General features: G+C 24.7%; 3 protein-coding genes across 4 annotated transcripts; all 3 read left to right on the forward strand.

The window, feature by feature from the left end:
- Positions 1-8,534: 8,534 nt before the first annotated feature.
- On the forward strand, positions 8,535-14,137 carry LOC129612593 (probable cytochrome P450 313b1). 2 transcript variants are annotated; one of them, XR_008697261.1, is made up of 9 exons: positions 8,535-8,755; positions 11,148-11,345; positions 11,435-11,620; positions 12,084-12,153; positions 12,303-12,429; positions 12,498-12,701; positions 12,765-13,182; positions 13,440-13,669; positions 13,846-14,137. XR_008697261.1 is itself a non-coding variant. In XM_055526281.1 (8 exons), the coding sequence occupies exons 1-8, from the start codon at positions 8,608-8,610 to the stop codon at positions 13,601-13,603; spliced, it is 1,515 nt and encodes a 504-aa protein (XP_055382256.1). In that variant the 5' UTR covers positions 8,535-8,607; the 3' UTR covers positions 13,604-14,137. The 2 variants fall into 2 exon arrangements, 1 of the variants encoding a protein (XP_055382256.1); XM_055526281.1 differs by having other exon boundaries at positions 13,440-14,137.
- LOC129612569 (probable cytochrome P450 313b1) lies at positions 13,984-25,108 on the forward strand. Its single transcript, XM_055526238.1, has 16 exons — positions 13,984-14,060; positions 14,395-14,510; positions 16,728-16,925; positions 16,992-17,177; positions 17,249-17,318; positions 17,696-17,822; positions 17,897-18,082; positions 18,148-18,565; positions 18,656-18,810; positions 18,931-18,941; positions 22,276-22,454; positions 23,566-23,635; positions 23,766-23,892; positions 23,961-24,164; positions 24,230-24,647; positions 24,904-25,108. The coding sequence occupies exons 1-16, from the start codon at positions 13,984-13,986 to the stop codon at positions 25,065-25,067; spliced, it is 2,706 nt and encodes a 901-aa protein (XP_055382213.1). The 3' UTR covers positions 25,068-25,108.
- Positions 21,659-23,863, forward strand: LOC129612553 (probable cytochrome P450 313b1). The gene is made up of 5 exons (XM_055526215.1): positions 21,659-21,860; positions 22,257-22,454; positions 22,514-22,699; positions 23,566-23,635; positions 23,743-23,863. The coding sequence occupies exons 1-5, from the start codon at positions 21,713-21,715 to the stop codon at positions 23,768-23,770; spliced, it is 630 nt and encodes a 209-aa protein (XP_055382190.1). The 5' UTR covers positions 21,659-21,712; the 3' UTR covers positions 23,771-23,863.
- Positions 25,109-25,857: the final 749 nt, after the last annotated feature.

The raw sequence follows: 25,857 nt of genomic DNA on the forward strand, positions 1-25,857 counted from the left end.
AGGAATCATCTGAAAATTTTCACAGCTTTTCTGATGGAACACCACAATCTCAAAAAACTCTTAGAATCTTGTAAGTACTGTGGTGAAGTAGAAAAGACCCCGATTCACTTTCTCAATGAATGTGGAGCGTTGATCCACAGAAAAAAGGACAGTTTGGGTGCACCCGTGTGATGGGCATATCGTTGCGGAATACTTCTCCAGACAAATTGCTCGCATTCATTAAAAATATAGTTCTGAAGGAGGTGCTTGGAGGCAAGCCCCTGGACACCGGTGGCAGGGAGGGGCGCAATAGCTCTTTTAGATCAGGTAATCAATTTACAATATAATCTAATCAGTTTAACTATAGAAAAAATCTAATTATAAAAAAAAAGTTTAGATAATAAATTAACTTAAATTGCTCTCTATCGCTTCTGGCTGTTTAATTCTACGCGTATAGCAAAGATGAAAATCAACAATATATTATGTATGCATGTACAAAGCGTATAATTAATTTATTTAAGGTCATATTAGTTACCCTACATGAAAAATTTACATATGAGTATTAGTAGTTAAAAAATATCGAATTAACCATTTTCAAATAATGACAAATATTAAAATTATCATTAATATTATAAAGTAAAGCCTGGTTTATCTTTAATAATCGTCACTGTTCAATATTTCTTATTAACTACAGCAGAACTATAATTATGGGTCAAAACTTTTGTTATGCAAAAACTTTCCACTTTAATGCATAGTTTACTTAATGCATATCGTATGCATTATGGTAATGCATTGTGGTACCGTATGGCTTATGCATTCATGCAAACATGTGATGCTGTTTAAATTATAATGTTTTAGAAATCAATTGCAATTACTGATGTTTTAGATTGGATGAAAACTAACTTGAACTATTTAAATTTGAATAACAATTGATCAATTTTATATTATTTGGAAACATGAAGTTTTAAGATATTTTAATGAGATTTGAAGACAGATAAGAATTGATATAATGCCGAATTTGTTTACATTTTATTTTGCACTGGATTACTTTGGTTGAACCAATTCTAAAATGGATGGTTCATGAATTTCTTAAATATTTGATGGATAATGGATTGTGTATTTATTTCAACAGGTAAATATTTTGGTAAACGTAAAAGAACTAAAAAATAATTTTTTTATTTCATTCTAGTTTAATTTTGGGATTAGGGTGAAAAATATTTAGACTAAATATACAAGTGTCTACGAATAAGTAAATTAGCATTTCGTTAATTGAACCACAAATTAACTTCACGTTTAGTATTTTTACAATTTTAAATTTTCTTGAGTTTTTATAACCCACTCCATTTAAAAAAAATTTGGAAAAATCAATAATTCGATTTTGTTTTCTCTTACATTCTGAAAATTCAAAACAAGTTCATATAAAATATTTTAAAAATTTACAGTGAAATTCTTTTGCCTCTATGTATTGGCACGAATCGTCTAATGAGCATTTTACTAATGTTCTTATAGAAATGTACCACGTGTTCGGTCACATGCTGCGCACTTTTATTTTAATTATAAGCATATAGCGATTAATCAAACATACCTATCAGTTTAACACATGACATAAATGTGCATAAAAAATAATTATTTCGATTGTATATTTGAATAACCGGTTTTTAAACCTTTTCCACTAAATTCGAAAAAAAGCATATTGGTTTTATTCTGTCCATCCGACTCTCAATTCGGCAGCCCAGCGTCTGTTTATTTGTTAAAAAAAAAATTTCATCCCAGCTTCGTCCGAATAACAACTCCTTAAAATTGTAAAAGCATTATGTTCCGGCAACTTATTGTATCGAAATCAGTAACACTTTGTTAAATTCCGCAAACTCAGAACATTTTCCTCCCGTTCCAAATTATAGAGTCACAAAATTAATAATATTTAAAATTTTTTCTCATCGAAAAGTACTCACTACCATTCTACGAATGCCTTTAAAAAAAAAAAAAAACCTTCGCTTGCGCAAGAGGGAAGTGCCACTTTAAATAATATTGCTTTGGTTTAAATTGATCATATACTTTAAAAACCAGTTTTAATGGATTTATAATGATAAATTACTTTTTGTACAATATATTGTAAAAAAGGAAAATTAATAGACTCAAACTAAATCATATTATTAAAAAAATTAATAAATATAAAATTTAAAATTCATCATATTCAATCGTGACAATTTAAAGGCTTAGTTAAATGACAATTCTCTTTTTGAATTTTTTTAGAGTTATGCAACATCATCCGGTATCTACGTAATGGATATCTACACATTACAAACCATATGGGCCACTTTTTGAAGTATGTAAGCAATGTGTGCACAAATATATAATTAAAATTAAAATCAAATTTGAAAAAAGATTTTTCTTGTAGGTTGAAGACACTCAATAAAATGTTTGTGTATCTATTACAACAGGGTAGTGAAAACAACCATTTCAGCGAGCCAGGCTAATGAATCAGTAACTGAAAATCTGACTCCATCAGTCAGGTCACTTGATTAACTGAGTTTTAGATAAAAACAATGTTTTCTTTATGACTTGGCTTACAAATGAAGCCGTTCTACAAAGAATTGGATTACGTTTTGTTTTTTTTAATTTTCTATAATTTATTTTAAAATGGCTGTAGAAATCTGGAATTTAAAAATTTTAAAAATAGCTATGATATTTTTTATAAGATTGTTTCGTCATTAACTACGAATTATATTTCCTTATAAAACTTATCGCTTCTGCTTCAAAAGTCTATATGCAAATATTATAGCTGATCTGGTCAAAAGTTTAACAACAACTCCCAGGAAAATACAAAAGTTGTAATCTTACATTGTTTATTTCTTGAGAAGAATGTACAAATCCACATAGATAATTAACAAAAAAATAGTTGAGGCACTAATAGAAAAGAATTAAATTTAAAATTCAATTTTACACAAAGTTTATATTATAACAATTATGATAGATGCGTACATCAAAAATTAACATATTTTATGCAATTAAAACATGTCATATTGTAACTTTTAATATCTAAGATTATTTTAGAATTAATTTCAAAAGCTGTATAAGCTGTGTAATAATTATCTATTTATTCAATAAATTAATTCTCTTCCAACATTGTTATCCAATCAACAATTATAAGAGAATTTAAAATTCTTAGATTTATAAAAAACTAGTTCTATTTAATGTTGAACTCAACGCCAAATTCAAAAATTATGGGGGTTTTATAAAAAAAATTTTTTACGGGCGATCCAGAAAAGTAAATTAAATTTATGTATCTAATATGATCTTTTATAATGTTAAAAGTTCGAGTTGTATAGCGCTATACACATAAAACAAGATTGCAAAATTTCTTGCTTGGTTAGAATTTTCTTCAAAATATAAAAATTCTTAAACATTTTTATTACCTTACATAAGTCTTCCTTTTTGTTTTTGAAACTTTTGGATCCTATTGTGCTCTTTTTTAACTTGGAGCACTCAAATTTCATTCAACATTTTCACAAAATTTTTAGCATCTTTTTTCAAGAGCATTATAATATTAAAAGTTATGAATGGAATCAATATTATTCACTATTATTTTAACAAAAAAAATTTTATTTTGAAATCTCGGTGTAACTTATTTTTTCTGTCTTTCATCATAATTTTTGAAGCAATATTTTATTTACACTTAGGCTGCACATAATATTCTTTTTAAATATCTTTCGAACCTATTAAATTCTTTTAAACAATATTTAACAATATTTTATATATTTAATTTAAAACAAAAATAAATTAATTTTTTTTAATAACCCTGTAATAATTCTGGGACGTTCTTTAGATCATTGTTCGTAGGGCAAACTCAATTATTATTATAGTTATTAAAAAAATAAATCAGAGTAATAAGTATTCAAGTTATTCTATTCGTCATTTAAAAATTATTAATTTCAAATCATTTAGTACACTTAATTGAAAGTAATTAAATTATTATAATACACACTTTATACATTGATGGCAAAAGGGAATTTTACGAACTTGTAACAAATTAAGCTCAAACAACATTGTTACAAAAAAAAAAATTCATAAAAGAATCAAAGGTTAATAGGTGAGCCGTTTATTAGGTCTAGTCTTTAAAATCGTCACATTGTAGAAGTTTTAGAATTAAATGAACATTTTGTATATTTATTTACTCTTTTACTAATTCCACGGTATACAGTCAGATAGACATTGTTTTCAGATGAAATTATAGATCTCCAATCATTTGAGTCTTGCCCTAATTTAAATCATCTGCCACCTATTTGAATCTTTATTAAGAGTCAATTTGAGATTTTGAAGAAGCTTTTTTACAAAAAATATGTAAAACAAATTTTCTTCTTATTCTTCCATTCCTCCGTTTTTTCAATTGATCAAATACTATTCCGCGAACAAAAAAGATGTTTGGTTATTTGCTAACAACATTAGATAAACTATTCGCATTACGTAGCTTAACTAATTTTAATTTCACAAATCATCTGGTTTTAAATTGTCATTTATTTTAATTGTCAAAACAGAATTCATTTTAATTTGTTTTAGTATTCTAATTTAAATATTACATTTTATAGCGAATTTTGCAAAACAATATTAAAAGAAATTTAGGTCAAATTTTCTGTTATAAAACGAGATACACAGAGTGATTCAGAAAGATATACAACAACATCTACCATTAGGCTAGAGGATCGAAAATGGGTAAAAATTTTGTTCCGGACTGTATGCCAAATATGAAGCGCTTGTGAGTTATAGGGATTTTAACGAATTTTCACGAAATTTTTACTCATCCAAGTTTTTTTGATTGTAACTTCCGTTCTGAAAAAGATAGGAACTTCAAACAAACAGTTTCATTTGTTTTATTTGTTTTTAACCAGATAATTTTGTAAGAAATTTTTAGAAACCTTGAAATTTTTTTTATAGAATTCTTGCCAAATTTTTTATGGTACAGAAGATAGAGCACAAAAACCAGAAATATTGTGAACCAAAAATTGAATTAAAATCAAACCAGATATTGGTAAAACTAAAATTAAATTCAATTTAATATTCTTTTATCAAATGTTTTACAAATTTCTCAAAACAAACACCAAATTCTCCTAGGAAAATCGACAAAAATTTATGTGAAATTTATTTCTTTCAAATCTATTTCTATTCTTTCCCATATTTCATATTAATTGTTTTACTGGAATCTTCTTCCCTCTTTAGTTGCATCAACCGTGTGCCAATTTTAGCTTTTATAGAAATATGTTTAAAGTTTATTAATTCCCTTAAATCATTTATTAATTATTTATTATCTTCATAATGTTAATACCACAAACTCCATTTTGTTCAAAAAATTAAATTTTCCTATTGAAAAAAAATTTTTTCTATTAGATTAATGTCAAAATTTGTATGACATGTCTTTAAAAATTCGCTCCAGCTGGTTAATTTCAATAAATTCTGATGCCAAATGGTGTCTACATTCCGGAAATTATTTTTTCAAATTTTCAAATTGCACCCAATCTGAGAAAAATGCATTTAAAAATTTCAAACCATATAGGTACCATTTCTTATAAAAATTGGCAAAAATAAAAAACCTATTAATTTTCTTTACCAAGAAAAGTTTCGAAAAAAAATTTTTGATTACTAGATTTTTTTTTGTTTTTTCTAATACAAAATTCTAGTTTTTCTTTTCAAAAATTTCAAATTTTTTTAAATCAATTTTCGTTTTTCATATGAAAAGTTTGTATAAAATTTCGTTTTAAATTTTTGTTTTTTTTTGTTGCATTTTAATAAAAACATTAGAATTCAGATTTTTTACAAAATAACGGCTCATAAAAATGTCAACTGTTTCTTCGATTGACTCTTGTCATCAAAAATTAATAATAGTTAAGAGTAACAACGATTAAAATCAAAAAAAAAATCAAAAATGATAAAAAATTTTGTTACGAAATTATCTGGTTAGAAAAATATGAAAAAATAAAACAAGTGAAAAATTTGATTTTCCCTAATGCTTGGTATTCCGAAGGTATATAAAATACAAAATCAAACAGCATGTTCATTTTAAGCACTTTACTAGGGCTTTCAGAAACTGTTTCTATATTTTTCGGAACGGCAATTAAAATCAAAAAAATTTGGATTAAAAGTAAAAATTTCGTGAAAATTCTTTAAAATCCCTATAACTCGGAAACCCTTGAAATTTTTGCGGGACAAAAATTTTACCCATTTTCGATCCTCTAACCAATGACATATGTTGTTGTATACCGTTCAGAATCATCCTGTATAACGATGAGACGAAGAGTTTACAACCGACCGCATGACCTGGACTTCTTCCAACAACTGATTTTATGTTTATGTCTATTTTAAGAAAAAAATAATAGGCGAATTTTCGCGAATATTATATAATATATATGTATAAGCCTTCTTTAATTATGCAAAAAGTAACGTTTGATGAGTTCAGACTTTCACTAAGCGTCGAATTTACTTATCATATCTAAGCAGTTCATTAAAGGCATTTCTGGACATTTAATAATTTGGTTCTTATTAAAGATGAAACTAATTGGGCAACTTTGCAGCGAAATCGAATCACAAACTTTCACTTAGAAAAGAAACAAATTCAATAAAATTTTTTAAAAAAACGCTTTCATAATATTATGCAACACTGAAAACAATACGGCCGGTTATGTGCTGTTCATTTTATATCTTTTTTTCGTAAGTCTTGCAATGCAAAAACTGCATTTTCTTTTTGATATACAAACTAGTTTGTACTCGTATAATCAATTTATAATTAGGTTCTTCTTTAAAATTAGATTTTCAGTTCCTACTTACTAATATTTTGCCTTTTTATTAATATATTCTATGTTTCAGAATATTTAAATAACTATAATATTAAATTGAATTCCTATAAAATTGCTTTCTATAATAACAAATTGCCCTTGTTATTAACTGCAATTAATGATATAATTTATTAAACATTACATAATTTTTTAATTTAAATTCATTATTTTTTTCCACAGCTTATTTAAAGAACATTATTAATGCACTTGTAATTATTTTAATACCTTATTATTGTAAAGTTTAATGAGCATGTGTTAGAAAATTTATTTTATAAAACTATTTTAATGTCTTACACTCTTGTTCTGCTATTGTTTTTATATGTACATATATTATGATAATATACATACATATATATCTATTACTATGTTAATGTTGTTATTAAATGAATTTTGTTAAACGTTAATCTTGTTTTACTAATACTAAAATTACCATTAAATTTTAAAACACAAATTTGATCTGGCTAGATCATAATCGACCGTGTTTTGAACCTCTGCGAACGTTATTTTCACTCCAATAATTCTATTAATATCAGCTTGTTTATTGTAACTGTTACACAAATAATTGAAAGATCTTCTAACACACTTGTTTTAAACTTATTTATAAAATTATTGTATGTTCGATTTGCTTACAAATAAAAGCTCAAATTTAGAGTATTTGATTCTTGTAGTTGATGCCAAAAAAAGCCTCATACTTTGTGACATCATGGCCTATAACGAAATGACATACTTTTCTTTCACCATTTCTGATTAAAATGTTCTTAAATATTCAAATAAATAAAAAAAATAATATTGTGAAAAAGAACCGTTATTAATGTTATTAATATAAAAAATTGATTATTGCAAAGAAAAAAATCGTTATATCTTCGAAACCGTCGAATGAATATTATTAGCCTCTACAAAAAAATTGAAGATGAGTTTTCAAGCTTTAATTTGACCCTTAGCATCGTTCTTCAAATATGCTTTGGTGGAACAAAGGTTTTATGTCTCATCACAGGCTGCAATGTCATAAAGTTTGAGGTCCGTATCTCGAACCATCTAATCGCCACAACGACGGTCTTTTCTTTTAAAAATCGATTCATGGACATACAAATTTCATTGATCCACGTAGTTTTAAAAATTGGTTATTTGCATTTGCCTTACGTGTAAAATTTAACTTGAAGAAATTTGTTACGACCACAATACTTCTCTTATTGACTATTGTATGCAATTAAATCAAACAAAACCAAAAATATAGAAGATAAAATGAAAAACCGGTATTGCAAACCGTGAACAAGATATTATTAATTTACAATTTATTTATTAAAATTAACAAGAATCGATATAATGAGCATAATTATAAAGGAAGAGAGTAAATGCAATTATAAATAAAGAGAGTAAATGCAATTATAAACAAAGAGAGTACATTACAGTAATCCTGAGTATTGGAGTAGAATTTTGAATTTAAAACAAAGTTTGTCTTTATTTAAATTTATATCGAAACCCCCTAGCAGTATTTTTTTTAAAGAACACAAAATTTAAAATGAAGAAGGTATAATTTCAGTATAGCTGTTACCTTTAACTTACGTAATATGTAATTCTTCTACTACGGTATAAGCAGAACAATTTTCTTGCAATTATTTTAATAAATTTTTTTTATATAAAATATAATAAAGCTTTTTAGGAAAAGTGTTAGTCGACATATAAATTAAAAGCTGAAGATATTTTTAACTTTAGTTTGTCGTTAATCGGCGTAAGAGCATTTCTCATTTTTAAAAATTAAAATCATTATCGTAAAAAAATTAAAATATTTATTTTGTAATTAAAAATGTTAGTTAGATTATTACTTATATTTATTACTTTACTAACAATATATTTGTGGTCTAATATTAATAAATATAAATTACATTGGAAACTTGGCGGACCATTTGGATTACCATTCCTTGGAAGTGCTTTAAAATTTTTACGTCTTGAATGTGAGTTGATATAAATATGTGAAAATAATTTGAATTAATATTTCAAATTAATTGTTTTGCCTTTAATATTTTAAATAAAATAAATTTAATTAATATTAACTTAAAATATTTGTTGGAAGTGTTTGCCTAAAATATTAGTGAACATAAAATTATTCCATAAAAAATGACAAATCTTTATTAAGTAAAAAATAATATGCCTGCAAAAATATTCAAATTTAATATATAAAGATTTTGTAAATCAAAATATGCTATAATGTAGTAAAGTGAAATGAAACAAGAATTTATACGAGTATTCAAGGTGTACTTGAAACATGCATAATATATTTGGTTATAATAACAGCATATATAGCCTTCGCATATTGCTCTAAAAAGAATGTTCTATAATATTTATTCTACCAAAATAAGTTTATGTCCATATCTTGTGCAAATAGTAAATTAATAAAATGAAAAAAATCTAAATTGTATATACGATGTAAAAAATGTTATAATAAAAAATATAATAAAATTTATATGTAGTTAAAATTTAAATTTATTAATTTGTATGTAATTTATATGTAGTTAATTATATCTTTGAATTGAGTTCATAAATCTTTTAACTGCTGCCAAATTTTGGCAATTCACAATGACATCGTAAGTGTCCTAAAAAAATACATAAATTGTAAATTTTAGTTTGAATACAATGTAAACTTGGGAGCTTTTTAACACCTAATCATCAAAATAGATCAAAATTTAATTATTCAATTAATTGATCGCGCGTCTGATATGCTATTGTTCATTGTAAATGGACACTGACAGGGTATTTCTGTGCCCCCCTTTGTTAAAAACTCGACTGAACTGCCGCAGTTTACTGTGAGCAAGTTTGAGGTATGTCAGATTTTAACAACTAGATTTTACATTTTGATAATTGTTTGCTTTAAGGAAAAAGTCGACGGATGGTTTTGAAATTTTTAATTCCTACATTTACATATTTTTCGATATACAAGGATATAAGCCGCAACTTCCCGTCAAAATTAGCATTGGTTTTTAAAATAAGGAATTAACAAATTTTTCAGGGCTTGAAAACTATCGTTAAAATATCGCACTCTTAACCAACTCGCACTTTATTTCAGTTATTCAACTACATAAATTCCTTGAAATTCAGTATGTATTGGAGTTCTATTTGCCACTATCAATTAAATTTTATCGGGACCAAATTTATATTTTATTTATTATTTTTTGTCAAATTAATAAAAGAAAAAGTATAGGGTTTCTTAATGTTATTCAGAAAAAATTAAAAAAAAAATTATTTTAAATTACTTAAAATGGCTTTAAAACACCAAAAATCTCCAGAATTTACTATGGCGTATTCAAAAATTTTTCGATACGCACAATATGTCTCAAATACATTTCGGGAACATTTTGAGACATTTTTTTGTACGGAAGACAATGTAAAAATATTCCGTAATCTTTTCCTTTATACAATAATGTTGATTATGCGACATTAAAATCGAGAAGTTATAAAGGTATTTACGATATCAAGGTCGTATGGCAAAAAGTTTATAATTAAGGTTTCATAAATGCATTATAACGCAATTTATGTTAATTGATCATTTAATTTATGGAAATTTTATATAATTTTTTTAATATTGTTTAATTAAAATTAATCTACTTTATTTAATTACTTTTAATTGAATTTTTATAATATTTTATGAAAAAATAAATTATATATAATTAATAATTATAACACAACTACCATAAACTTTAGAATTTATGAATTTCATTATAAGCATTATATTTTGTTAAGCATGTACTTATCACATTATATAATTATAGTTGTTTTTAATTTATATTTCTAATACTCTAAGTACAAGTAAAATGTATACCTATTTTAAAAATTACTATTATACTTAATAGAGAATTATTTTAATATGCATTTTTGAAATTTTTCAGGTATACATATGTAAACGTAATATTTTCTAGTACATTAATATTGTTAAGCTTGATGCGTAAGCTTGAATTTTAGCATGTACTGTACTAAAAGTAAAATTACTTTTGATATAACAGTATAAAGTATTAAATTTCCGAATTGCATTAATGAAGTGCATGTTCCATGACCTACATTGGTAAAAATGTTTTTCATAAATAAATCAATAACAATCTATTTGCTATATTATTTAAAAAAATATACAGGGAACATATTTTGTATAACATATTTGTACATTCTGTACACATATATAACAATAATAATATCATTTTGTTCAAATAGTGTTTAGAAAAGATAAACATAAATAAAATTCTATACAAGATTTAAATTATTATTATTTAAGCTATGGTAAAATTCTAAATTAAGAAAAATTCTCTATTTTAATTCCTACATTTTGCTTGCTTTGCTTAATTATTTTCTCTTTTATAGCATTTTTGAAGAATTTGAGCGAATTTGAAAGAAGACATGGATCTCCATATTGTTGTTGGCTTGGTTCAATTTCTTTTGTAGTAATAAGCGATCCTGATTCAATGCAAACAATTCTAACATCTGAAAATTGTACAACAAAAACTTTCTTCTATAAATTTTTGAGTAAATATATTGGTGATGGCTTATTTACCTCGAGTCGTAAGTATAAAAAATTCTTGATTTCTTTTACTATAACACAATAATATTACTGTGTATATGATTATGTGAATAATATAAATATTTTGTAGCTCCAAAATGGAATAACCGCGTGAAGTTTATGAAACCAGCATTTAAAAATAAAATCTTAGGAAGCTTTTATCCGGAATTTAACAAACAAGGAGACTATTTTTTGCAAATTTTTAGCGAAAACATGAAAAATGAAAATTTTTCAATTTTTAACAATCTTAAAAATATGACCTTGAACACTACACTACGTAAGTATAAGTTTCTTTTAAATGAAAAAAAAAGAGATTTTCTTGTACTATATTAAATTTATTAGTATAGGCTACAATAGATTTATTAGTTCAGAATATCAAATCTCCAACTTAATTTAACATGAGATATAAGAGTTCATAGACACATCGACCCTATTAAAAATTCATATTTGTGAACCCTGCTAAAGTGGTTGTTTTGTATTTCTCTTATATTATACGTATGGGTAAGCGTTGTAATCTCCTTATTGCGTATACAATGTGGTTAATAAGAAGGACACATATTTGATTCATGTTTGTCATAATTCAATTTCGCATTGGCCAAGATACTGTAACTCCTATTTACTATTAGTTTTTTTTTCATTTTATAGAAACCTGCTTTTTTATCTAAAAATTTTAAATGAATTCTATTAAGTTCATACAATATATCTCATGAAATTGCAATATATGAAACTTTCTTTTACAGAAACGGTCATAGGAGATTACAGCAAAAACAAAATTGATGAAGCTGATGAAATTCTCTCATCTGTGGAAAGGTAGTATATGTTCTTATTTCATTTTTTTGAATATTATGTTGATAATTGTAATTTTATGTAAATATATATGTAAATATAATAAAATGCTTTTACAAAAACAATCGGGGAACATATAATAAAATAAACAATTAAACAATTAATTATAATAGTGTAATGCATGCCATGATACATCGAACTTATAGTCCTTGGCTGTACATGGATTTTCTTTATGAGAAAACTGGAATTTATAAAACAACAGCAAATAAAGTGGAGTCAATATTTAAGTTTTTCAACAAGGTAAAATCAAATTTTTAGTTAAAATGTCAAAACTATGAGCTAAATTGAAATCTTTTAAAATATTTTAGAAATTGGATATGAAACAAGAAGAATTGCACAAAAAAGATGGTGACTTTAAGAAAAAATTAGCTTATGATGATGATCTTGAAGATGATGAAACTTTAGCATTACAAACACCAAGCTCATTTTTTGAACATTTGTTAACATACGGTGATAGTAATAACATGACACGAACAGATGTTCTAGAGGAGGCAGTGGTTGTTCTTGCAGCGGTATAATTTTTTTCTTATATAGAAAATATGAATTACAAAACTAATAGAAAATTATAACTTTAGAGCTATGAAACAACTGCTGTTGGAACATATGTAGTATTGATGTGCTTAGCAACACATCTTGAGATTCAAGACAAATTATACGAAGAATTGTTAGAAATTTTACCAAATAAAAATGTTAAATTAGATCAAAATAATCTTAAAGAATTAGTTTATTTACAAATGTGCATTGATGAAGCACTAAGAGTAATACCACCAGTTCCACTTGTTGGACGTCATTTAACAACAGATATTAAATTGAAAAATGGTATTATTATACCTAAAGGAACTGATGTTATTTTAGATATATTTAGTATGCAAAGAAATACTAAATATTGGGGACCAAAAGCAAAATCATTTGATCCTGATAATTTTCTACCAGGGAATAAACGTCATCCATATTCATATGTACCTTTTACTAAAGGACAAAGAAAATGTATAGGTAAGTAGATACAAGTAAAATTTGCATATATTTGGGATGATATGTTAAAAAATATTCGTATTGAATTTTGTTGACATTGAAAAAGTAGTAGAAATATTTTTTAAATTTATTGGGTACTGGAGTGAAAATTTAAAAGTTATGCAATTGCAATAACGGTATAATGGCATATTAAATATATTAAGATTTTGTTAACTGATAGCATACGCATATTACTACACTCAATGAATAATTTTTATATTTTTTTAAATTTATTTCAGGTTTCAAATATGCAAACATGGTGATGAAAACATTTTTAGCAAAATTATTTAGAAATTATAAAATAACTGCTGACATAAAATTTGAAGATTTAATATTTATACACAATATTTCAATGAAATTCCAAAAAGATATAAAATTCAAAATTGAATTGCGTGACAAATAAGTTTCTTTTTATATAATATAAGTAATTGTATTTTGGAATATGTAACAGAATAAGTAGGTACTTTAGGTAGGATATGTTAATTAAAATGTTAAATAGTTTTTGAAATAAATTAAAAAAAAACAAGAGTGAGAAATAAATTTATTACAAAGATGTTTTTTAACATTAAATATATTTTTAATATTTTAAATATACCTTTCCCATATGATCTTACATTGATATACGGTCAATTTTATACTTTACAGAATACGGCCAATTTTGCAGAATTAACATAAGAGAAAAAATGTAAAATGTTTTCGTGATCAACACTAAAAAAATTCTTTATTAAAATCAAGATAAATATTATGTGCGGAAACTAAAATCGATATTAAATTAGGTAAAATATGAGGAGCTCAGATCTTGAATTAATACAACCTCATATTAAAATATATATAATGAAATTTGAAATTATTACTGATCTGTATAGAAAAACTGAATATATTTTCTACTCACACACACTATTAAAGGGATTCTAAAGTTCAAAGCTGATTATATTGCCTAATATTGTTCTCTTACTCCCTTATCCCGCATATACACATTAAAATAACCAAATTTTTTGTTTTGTAATAAAAAACATGATTAAAATTGTAAACAAAAACTTCTTCGTTTTAACAGTTTATATAAATAACAGTCAAAGAATTTAAATCTTCAGTTTATTAAAAGTGGGCGAACGATTTCGAAAGATTCATTTAAAATTTAAAATAAAAATTATTATTATTTAAAATGTTTATTGGAATATTATTGATTTTAATTAGCCTTGTAACTTTATACTTCTCTTCAAATATTAATAAATACAAGTTACATTGGAAAATTGGCGGACCACTTGGATTACCATTTATTGGAAATATTTTAAAAGTTAGGCGTGTTGAAAGTAAATATAAATTTTATGAATTTTAACAATTTATTATTTAAATTTAAATTAATAGTGTCTTTAGAGCGATCAATATATGCTATTGCGTATATTGTTAGCTTCAAAATTGCTAGCTTCAAAATATGAATATTTTTTAAATAAATTTGAATATTTAAAATATCAAATTAGCATTTAATTAGATTTTTTAATATATAATAATATTTTGTAATATAATTTTATAAATTAAATTAAAATCAATAAACCAGTAAAGAAAACTCTTATCAAAGGTCTTCTTTAAGAAAAAATTTCAGAACCTAAACATTGCCGATTTATTTTCGGAAAACAAGTTAAAAAATACAATTTTTTTATTTATTTTTTATTATTTAATTAAAAATTTTAATTTAGTTCAGTTAGCTGATTTAGACTGATACTGATAGAGATTTTATTAAGCTTTTGTATAATTACAAACTGTGTAATAAGATTAAAAAATTTATAATTTATTTTAAAATTAAATTTATTAACATTATAATTTAAGAATTGAACACTTTTGAGAAAACTTTTGCTTTAGAAACGAACGTATCTTATTAATTATTCCAACATCAGAAAAATTGAAATTGAAAAATTGAATAGCTTTATAATAAGGTTGTGATTCCCTAGGTATAATAATTTTCACCAGGTACAATTAAAAATCCGGCCATATTAGAAGTATGCAATATCACGTTTTATAATTTGAAAACAATTGCTTTTTATACAAATTTAGGTGCGCTATGATTAAAATTCTCTAAGTATTTTCACATTATCAGCAAATTAAAAAATTAAAATGTTGTTATGGTTTGTTTTTTTATATTTTAAAATCTTATCTGTAATAATCGTGTTAAAAAGTTTAAACGTTTCAAAAATGTTTCTATTTAAATTTTTATGTAGTTTTATGTACAAGAAAAAAAATCTGATGTGGCCAGCGCATGACCGACCACAATGTGTATTGTCTAATTTAAATATCTAATTAGTAAGCTTTTAGTTAATATTGCTCGAAAAATGTTAATTTGGCTCTTAATAGAGCTTTGCCTTGTGGCAACCGAATTTCCTGAAATGTTAGTTAATTAATTTCGATAGAAGGAATTTTTTGAAATATTTAAATTCAGCAAATTCCGTCAAGTAATTCCAAAGTTATAGTAAAAAATGTAAACTCGGCCCTCAGTTTACCAAAAAGGTACAGTTTCTGAGGCCTGATATATCTTAATCCATGACAAAATATACTCATATACAAAATGTTATTATAATCGGTTCATCCGAACTTGAGATACTCGCGTGCACTGACAGGCCGGCACATCTCTATAAATAGTTTATTTACACTTGCCTACTATGGAGAAGTGCGTCTCCACCCAAACCTGAGTATTCAAAATTTGGTACCATCATGTAACTTTCATTATTTTGTGCAATGCGGTCGATAAAAATTAATAATTACTAGTAAATTAAAGAGATTATTAAGCTTCCCGTGCCTAATAAAAATTTACAAATAAGCAAAGGGTTATTAACTGATAACTCTGAGGAGCAAGAAAAATTTAATTTAATTAAAAAGAATTAGTGATTTCAATGATTCAACAATTGTTTACATTCTGAATTTAATCATGTCTATACAATATTGCGTAAAAAAATAAAAAAATAAGTATGAAAATATAAACAATAAAATTAGAATCTAACGCGTGCTATTAGAATTATTTTGGTTCTTATCAAATAATATAATTTAAAAACAAAAGAAGAAGTTTTCTAGAGGAAACTGATTTTATTGCCATAACGAAAATATTATAAAAATTCACCGTCTAAAAATTCAATTGGCTATAAAATGTAAAATATAACATTATTTAAACTCCGTTTCATGGTTCTGAAATTGTAGCAGCGTTTCTCAAATATCGTTATTCTGCGAGAACTAACTAAGTGTTTAAAGTTTACCTTTTATTAAATTTGTTTTGATTTAGATTAAAAATTGTAAAGTTGTCTCTGTTAAAAAATATTTACAAAAAGTCATACCACATTCGTAGTACTTTTTAAGAGTTAATAGTCACTAGATTAATTCATATATATACTAGAATTCGCTTATAATTGTCTTCAGAAAATAAAATTTAAATTAACCCTTGAAAACACAATATTTTTCAAGTGTACGAGCATAATTAATTCATTAAAAAATTTTGATTCAAAATTTCTAACAAAAGTTTCCTTTTTTTTTTTAAATTTTTTAAGATATATTAAAGACTTTAAGTGAATTTGAAACGAAATATGAGTCACCATATTTATGTTGGTTAGGTCCAATTGCTTTTGTAATAGTAAATGATCCTGATTCACTGGAAACAATTCTTACTTCTCCGAATTGCATAGAGAAGACATTTTTTTATAAATTCTTAAGGGAGTTCTCTGGTGATGGTTTATTTACCTCGGCTCGTAAGTAAAAACTCAAAACATTTTTGTATATTTTGCAATATATTGCGTTCTAAAATATTTTTTTAGCCCCGAAGTGGAACTCACGTGTAAAATTTATGAAACCGTCATTTAAACTTAAAATTTTGGAAAGTTTTTTTTCAGAGTTTAATAATCAAGGAGATTATCTTTTGAAAATTTTCGACGATAATATGAAAAATGATAAATTTTCAATTTTCGAAACACTTAAATTTATGACCTTCAATACAACATTAAGTAAGTATATGAATTTTCAAATATAACCGATTCGTTTTATTTTTTACTTAAATATTTTTGGTATTTTAAAGAAACTGTAATTGGAGATTATAGTAAAACAAAACTGGATGAAGTTGATGAAATTCTTCCTATGATTGAAGGGTAAATTATTATACAAAATAAATATATTTAAAATTGAATGATGACAATAGTTTAGAGAGAGGAGGTGGCATCCTTAATGCTGCAACCCAGCTCTAGGCCTAACGAGTGCAAGTCGGAATCCCTTCAAAGACAGTCCGCGAAATCCATTCTAGTCCCTTTTCAAAGTTCAGCAGACCACCAACGGGTGCCCCGAGAGATCCTTCAATCAATTAAAGCGATATCCTCCCAAAAGATTAGAGGTCTGCTGGAACAATAAGTTTTCTTTCCAACTCCTTTTTTTTAATTGTTAAAGGAAATAGTGCACTTAACTAATTCTAAAAAAATCTTTTGAAATATAATATAAAAAAAATAAAATAATTTTAAATTTTTTTTAACAGTTTAATGACTTCAGTAATACACAGAACTTATAAACCATGGTTATATACGGATTTTGTATACAAAAAGACAAAATTATACAAAAAACTTAAAAAGGATACGATAAGACTCTTTGAAATTTTTGATAAGGTGAAATTGAAGAAAACCATAACACTTAATAAATTATTAAATTGAATATTAACATTTCTTTCTGCTTAATTTAGAAAATGGAACTTAAAATGAATGAAATGCAATTAGAAAATAAGGATTTCAGAAAAACTTTGGGAGATGATAATGAAGCACCATTATTAAGAACTAGTTCCTTTTTTGAATATTTATTAGCATATATGGATGATTATAATTTAACATATTCTGATATTCGAGAAGAAGCTACTGTCGTTCTATCTGCTGTAAGAAATAATTTATATATTATGTAAATCCAATATATGCATAATTAATTATTTAATATATTTAGAGTTATGAAACAACAGCAGTTTCAACATATTTAGCAATAGTTTGTTTAGCTACACATCCTGATATTCAAGATAAATTATATGAAGAATTATTAATACATTTGCCTGATAAAAATATTGAATTAGATCAAACTTATCTTAAAGATTTGGTTTATTTACAAATGTGTATAGATGAAACATTAAGAATATTATCACCAGTTCCATTAGTTGGACGTCATATTACAGATGATATTGAATTAAAAAATGGTGTTATTATACCGAAAGGGACTGATGTCGTTCTAGATATATTTAATATGCAAAGAAGTACAAAACATTGGGGACCTAATGCAAAATTATTTAATCCAGATAATTTTTTAATTGGAAATAAATATCATCCATATTCATATATACCATTTACTAAAGGTCAGAGAATGTGTTTAGGTAGGTTAAATTAAAATTGCATACAATTAGGAGAAGCTGAGAATAATTTAACAACATTAATGGATTTTTTTTTTTCTTATTTTATTTTAGGTTTTAGATACGGGAATATGTTAGTGAAAACATTTTTAGCCAAACTATTTAGAAATTATAAAATAACAGCTGACAAAAAATTTGATGAATTAATATTTCTTCATGATATTTCAACAAAAATTAAAAATCATCCGAAATTTAAAATTGAATTAAGAGTGGAGTGATTTTTTTTTTTTTCAATTCAAAAATTATTCAAATACAAGTTTCAGTGTAAAGTTGTAAGACTTTTATAATTAAATATGTTTTATTTGCTTTTTTCTTTAAATCTGTTTCAGTTCTTACAGTTGTATAATACTCAAAATATGGACTTCTTTATATAATGTAAAATATTACACTTAAGCTATACGCTAAGCTAGTTTTTAGCTTATACATAAAATTAATAATATGTTAAAGGTATTGTCGTCAAATTACTGCCAGAAAAGTAATTGGAAAATATTTTCTAAACTATTTCTGCTAATTGTTTTAAAATAATTTCTTGTGTAACCGTATAATATGATTTTAAGCAAAAACAATTTATTTTGAGGACTCTATACGAAAATTATTGTATTCAGTAAATTATTATAAAGAAATAAAATTAGGGACCATTTAAGCCAAATTCAATTTCTAAAATTGTAATATAAGTTATTAACAGCTTAACATCAAATCTAACAAAATTAGAAACATGGTGCGCTTTGTACAATATTTACTCCCATTGGTTTCCTTTATTATTTACAGCTATTCTTAATTAGTTTGTCTAAGTTTGCTAATATATTATATAATTTATAGATACTATATCAAATTCTTACTCCAAAATTTAAATAAATAGAAAGTTGTAGATGCATTATATGAGTTATTTGAACTCACAACCATTCCAAAACAATTTCTTACAATTAAAAATTCTATATTACTTGAAAATCTTAAAATTTCAATTTAATATACAGGCACATTTTCTGTACATAAAAGTTAATAATTTAATTTTTCTGATTTTCTCCAATACATTTTCCATATGGCATAATTAGGTTTTATTTCATTGAAAATGGGTAAATTGATTTTTGTAATATTAAGAATTACTTAATAAAATGAGAAAGGATGAAACAGATGAGGAAATGCAAATTTCAATTTAAAAAGTTGCCAGTAAATATTACAATACAAATAAATTTTTACAATATGCAATTACACAACAAAGTACATACATTCAAAGAGTTTAGTATCTTTGAATCACATATTAAAATAAAATATTTCCGCAATTCAAAGTTATTTTAATTAATAACTCCGAATTTTATGAAACTTTTCTAATCATTATGTTCGAGAGCAATTTATAACGTTACGTTTTAAAATAAACTATTGCTTATTATATATGTTGTATATAATTAGTATTGTATATATACAATTAAATGCATATAAGTATATAATTAACATTTGATGCTGGAAATACAATTAGTCTACAAATAAATTTAAATTTATATAAATTATATATTAGAATCAAATGGACATAAAATTAAAATGATTGCTAATTGTTAGAAATATTGTATAAGAAAAATAGAAACATGAAATTTAATAATAAAAATTTGCACCTATGGTAAAACTAATGTCATATATATCTGTCAGGCCTCCAAGCTGAAATTCTTAATATTTTTCTTTTCGAAGTATGGCGATTGAAATATTTTTTTTTTTTGTGAAATTTTTGAGTATCAGCTTTGGAGGCTTGATAGATATATATATGGAATTAATTTTACTCTGTAATTCAGTACGCTTCTATTTGGAAGGCAAGAAAGGTTGTATGTGCCAAAAAATAAAAAAATATGTAGAATCAGTAGAGCTAAAAATATTGATCAATTTCCTTCACACAAATATTTTTGATTTGCTCTCTGAGCTTGGTGGCCTAGATACATATATGGCATTAGTGAAACACTATACTCAAACACTACAATGATAAAATGGTTGTTATTAAATTATGAAATTAACTGTTATCTATCTGTTTTTTTTCTTAAAATTTTTCATATCGTTTTTGTTTGCAACTTATCACAATAGTCCTGAAATTAGAAAAATTTGAATTTTCGGCACTTTATATTTTCGACAATAATTCACGTTTCACCAAATTTTTATAAGAGCTCTTTTTATAAGAGCTAACGGAAAACTGCAGGACATCAAAAATATAATTATATATTTATCTTAGCTCACATAGATAGCTGTCAAATTCAATCATTATGTTTACGTCTCCTTCTATTTTTTTTCCTTCTATTTTTTTTCTCCTCCTTCTGGTCATCCTAAATGCATGCAATCGTTCGATATATTTTGATATATTAATACAACTCGTTCAAAGGAAAAGTGCTACTTTTGAAACCATTTATTTAAAACTTTATTATTGACGCTCATTTGTTATTATAGTAGGTGATTGAACTAAACATTAAGTTTATTTGTTTTTTGCAATATTCCAGTTATGAAATAATTAGCGGAGAAAAAAATATTTATTTTGGTTAAGGTCATCATGCGTAATTCGCGTATTCCACTTTATTACTAGTTGAAAAGCAATAATCTTATAAAATAATAAAAAATAAATTTTTGCTGCTTTGGTTTTTATACTTTTCGTACACATGTACTAAATAAGAATGAAAAGAATATTGAAACACAAAAACAATATTATGAAAACTTGAGTCTGGTTCACCTTCATTAATTGTTATTGTTTATAGTAGAACATTTAAAAAAAAAATAAAATAATTAAATTAAAAGATATCTGACCGCAATGTGTATTTTCTGAATAGCAATAGGAAATTTTAATCAACAAGCTTTTTTGAATAAAAGCACTTATGAACTTTTCACAAAAATGAACTTTTAGAAGAACCTGTTTACTAAGCACTACAAATAAGGATTAAAAATGCATTTTCACAAAATAATTTTTCATTCTACTACCACGTCTAAAAAATAAAGCTTTTTCAAAAAAAAATTTACCAATATAAATTAAATATGCTGATAATTTTTAACATCAGTTTAACATAAGCCGGCCTAAGAATATTATAATTTTAAATAATATAAAAATAAATATCGCTTACGACTTAAAATATTTATTTTAAATAAAAAATGTTAGTAAGATTATTACTAATCTTTATCAGTTTACTTACAATATATTTGTGGTCTAATATTAATAAATATAAATTATATTGGAAACTTGGAGGACCATTTGGATTACCATTTCTTGGAAATGTTTTAAAATTTATGCAAGTTGAATGTGAGTTTAAATGTTAGAAATTTAGTCGAATTTAGTTTTTTTTGCTTAGTGCCAATAAAATTAAATAAAATGATTATGAAATATAATAATAAATTAAAATTATTAATTTGAATGTAAATTACGAAAACAAAAAATAATTTAGGGGTAAAATACAAAAAAATTATATCTGAATACAAAATTAATCAGAAAACTGTGGCTATAACAGTTAGATAGCAAATAAATAAAAATTCTAAAGTAAATTTCAGTAAAGTAATAAAATTTAAACAGAAAGTGTACAATTATTATTTAATTTACAAACATTTAATATTTATAAGACATTTTCACAAAATTAAAATGAACAATAAATTTACGTAATAGGTTATCTACTCGTATATATTGCTCTTTTCTCTTTTATAGCATTTTTGAAAAATTTTAGCGAATTTGAAAGTAAACATGGATCTCCATATTGTTGTTGGCTTGGTTCAATTTGCTTTGTAGTAATAAGTGATCCTGATGCAATGCAAACAATTCTAACATCTGAAAATTGTACCACAAAAACTTTTTTCTATAAATTTTTGAGTAAATATATTGGTGATGGCTTATTTACCTCGAGTCGTAAGTATATAAAAATTCTTTCATTATAACGCAATATTAATAGTATAAATATTTTGTAGCTCCAAAATGGAATAACCGCGTAAAATTTATAAAGCCAGTCTTTAAAAATAAAGTTTTAGAAAGTTATTATCCGGAATTCAACAAACAAGGAGATTATTTTTTGCAAATTTTTAGCGAAAACATGGAAAATAAAAATTTTTCAATTTTTAACATTCTTAAAAATGTAACCTTAAACATAACACTGCGTAAGTATACAAATAAATATAATTATTATAATATTAACAATTCACTTATTCGCCTTTAAAATTTTAATTGCGGGAAGAAAATGATCTATTTCTTTTTTCGGTCAAATTTTAATAAAACACTTTACATCTTTATATTTCGTAAAGTGAAACACATATTATTACAAATTTTTATTCCAACCAATATTCTTTTTCAGTAATTTATATTATAATGTGAAGTATTAATAATATTATCATTGGAAACAGACGAATTAGTTAAACCCTTAGAAAAAATTTATTGCATATACATTCGACTATGTATATTAAGGATAACAGGATGATATACGTGCAGAATAAAATATGCAAATATTCAGAACACCCTGTAATATGCAAAATATTATCAATTAAATTGTACAGAAAATTTTAACTTATATGTGTTAGTACTATTAGAGGAGCTACTACATACTATGAAACAATTATTATTACACAAGAAAATTGAAATAAAAACGCAAAAACGGAGTGCCTTTAGTAATTTTCAACTAATGTGTAGAAGTTATTTAATTTCATACCTTCTTGAAGTTTAAATCTTTATTTATTGTTGAAGTTTAAAAGTTTGGACTTGTAAGAAAAAAAAAATACATTATACTTTAAAAAAATTTTTTTAGTTATGAATATGTACAACTTTTAAACAGCGCTCTAATTTTCGGGCATTCGGTTCAAGTGCATATTTGCACACATAGTGGAATCGACATTTTTAGAAATTTGAATTGGATATCAGAGTTCGTAACTGCTCTTTTCTATTATACATTCTCCATTTTATGTAAATACATGAATTTTTTTTTAATTTCAATTAATTTTCTATTAATTCGAAATGCTACTTCCTTTTGCAGAAACTCTCGTAGGCGATTATAGTAAAAATAAAATTGATGAAACCGATGAAATTCTTTTATCAGTAGAAAGGTAGTATATGGTTTTGTTTTATCTCTTATAATTTTATATAGATAAATGTAAAATTATATAAATTTGATAATAAATTAAAACAATTCGTAAATAATTTGATAATTTAGCATGAAACAATTAATTATAATAGTGTAATGCATGCCATGATACATCGAACTTATAGTCCTTGGTTGTACATGGATTTTCTGTATGAGAAAACTGGAATTTATAAAACAACAGTAAAAAAAGTGGAGTCAATGTTCAAGTTTTTTAACAAGGTAAAATCAAATTTTTAGTTAAAATGTCAAAATCATGAGCTAAATCGCAATTTTTGAAAAAATTTTAGAAATTGGATATGAAACAAGAAGAATTGCGTAAAAAAGATGGTGACTTTAACAAAAACTTAGCTTATTATGGTGATCTTGAAGATGACGAAACTTTAACATTACAAACACCAAGCTCATTTTTTGAACATTTGTTAACATACGGTGATAGTAATAACATGACACGAACAGATGTTCTAGAGGAGGCAGTGGTTGTACTTATAGCGGTATAAATGTTTTTTTTATTTATCAAAATATGAATTGTAAAATTTATAGAAAATTATAACTTTAGAGCTATGAAACAACTACTGTTGGAATATATGTAGTATTGATGTGCTTAGCAACACATCTTGAGATTCAAGACAAATTATACGAAGAATTGTTAGAAATTTTACCAAATAAAAATGTTAAATTAGATCAAAATAATCTTAAAGAATTAGTTTATTTACAAATGTGCATTGATGAAGCATTGAGAATAATACCACCGACTCCCCTTGTTGGACGTCATTTAAAAACAGATATTAAATTGAAAAATGGTATTATTATACCTAAAGGAACTGATGTTATTTTAGATATATTTAGTATGCAAAGAAATACTAAATATTGGGGACCAAAAGCAAAATCATTTGATCCTGATAATTTTCTTCCAGGGAATAAACGTCATCCATATTCATATGTACCTTTTACTAAAGGACAAAGAAAATGTATAGGTAAGTAGATACAAGTAAAATTTGCATATATTTGGGATGATATGTTAAAAAATATTCGTATTGAATTTTGTTGACATTGAAAAAGTAGTAGAAATATTTTTTAAATTTATTGGGTACTGGAGTGAAAATTTAAAAGTTATGCAATTGCAATAACGGTATAATGGCATATTAAATATATTAAGATTTTGTTAACTGATAGCATACGCATATTACTACACTCAATGAATAATTTTTATATTTTTTCAATTTATTTCAGGTTTCAAATATGCAAACATGGTGATGAAAACATTTTTATCAAAATTATTTAGAAATTATAAAATAACTGCTGATATAAAATTTGAAGATTTAATATTTATACACAATATTTCAATGAAATTCCAAAAAGATATAAAATTCAAAATTGAATTGCGTGACAAATAAGTTTCTTCTTATATAATATAAGTAATTGTATTTTGGAATATGTAACAGAATAAGTAGGTTCTTTTAGTAGGATACGTTAATTATAGAATATTAAATTAAAATTTTAAATATTGTTTCAAATAAATGTTTAATATAAGGGATAATTTTTATATATTATTAAAATTTGTAAATTTTCATTTAATTTCAATTAAAATTAATTTGTTAAAAGCAACAAATTTTAAATTTAAATTTTTAAACTGGGTAAAAGGTTAAGTATATTTCATCTTGCTATAAGAAATCGCAATTTGCGATAAGTTAAGCTATTAAACTATTGATAAATTAAGGTAGATTTTGGTAGATTTCTGTGCTGATATCGCCGAGATATTGTAATATCAAATTAAATTGCTTATAGATGGAATTTTTCAAAAATCATAAATTTTTTTTTTTTTTGTACAAAATTTACTAGATGACAATGCATTGAAAAATTTTAAATATACTGAAGTATTATTGTTATTAACTCCCAAGAGTATGTAATTAATAAAATCTCTATATACATAAAAGTGTTGATTATTTGAAATAGCATTCAAACTATTTCAATTTGTCAATCAAATTAAAATTTATCACCGATTGTAATTATAAGGTTTTTGATAATAATTTTGCAAATGTAACTTTTTCCTACTTTGAAACTATTATGTATTTATATTTTAAACTAAAAACTCGTGCCAGATGAAATAATTCCCACGAAATGTCTATACGACAATAATTGCTATTTCGAATTAGACGGCGTAATATTTATTTTTTGTAACAGTTG

Source organism: Condylostylus longicornis, unplaced genomic scaffold (assembly GCF_029603195.1).
Source record: "Condylostylus longicornis isolate FDR11 unplaced genomic scaffold, ASM2960319v2 ptg000075l, whole genome shotgun sequence".
Classification (NCBI taxonomy): Eukaryota; Metazoa; Arthropoda; class Insecta; order Diptera; family Dolichopodidae; genus Condylostylus; species Condylostylus longicornis.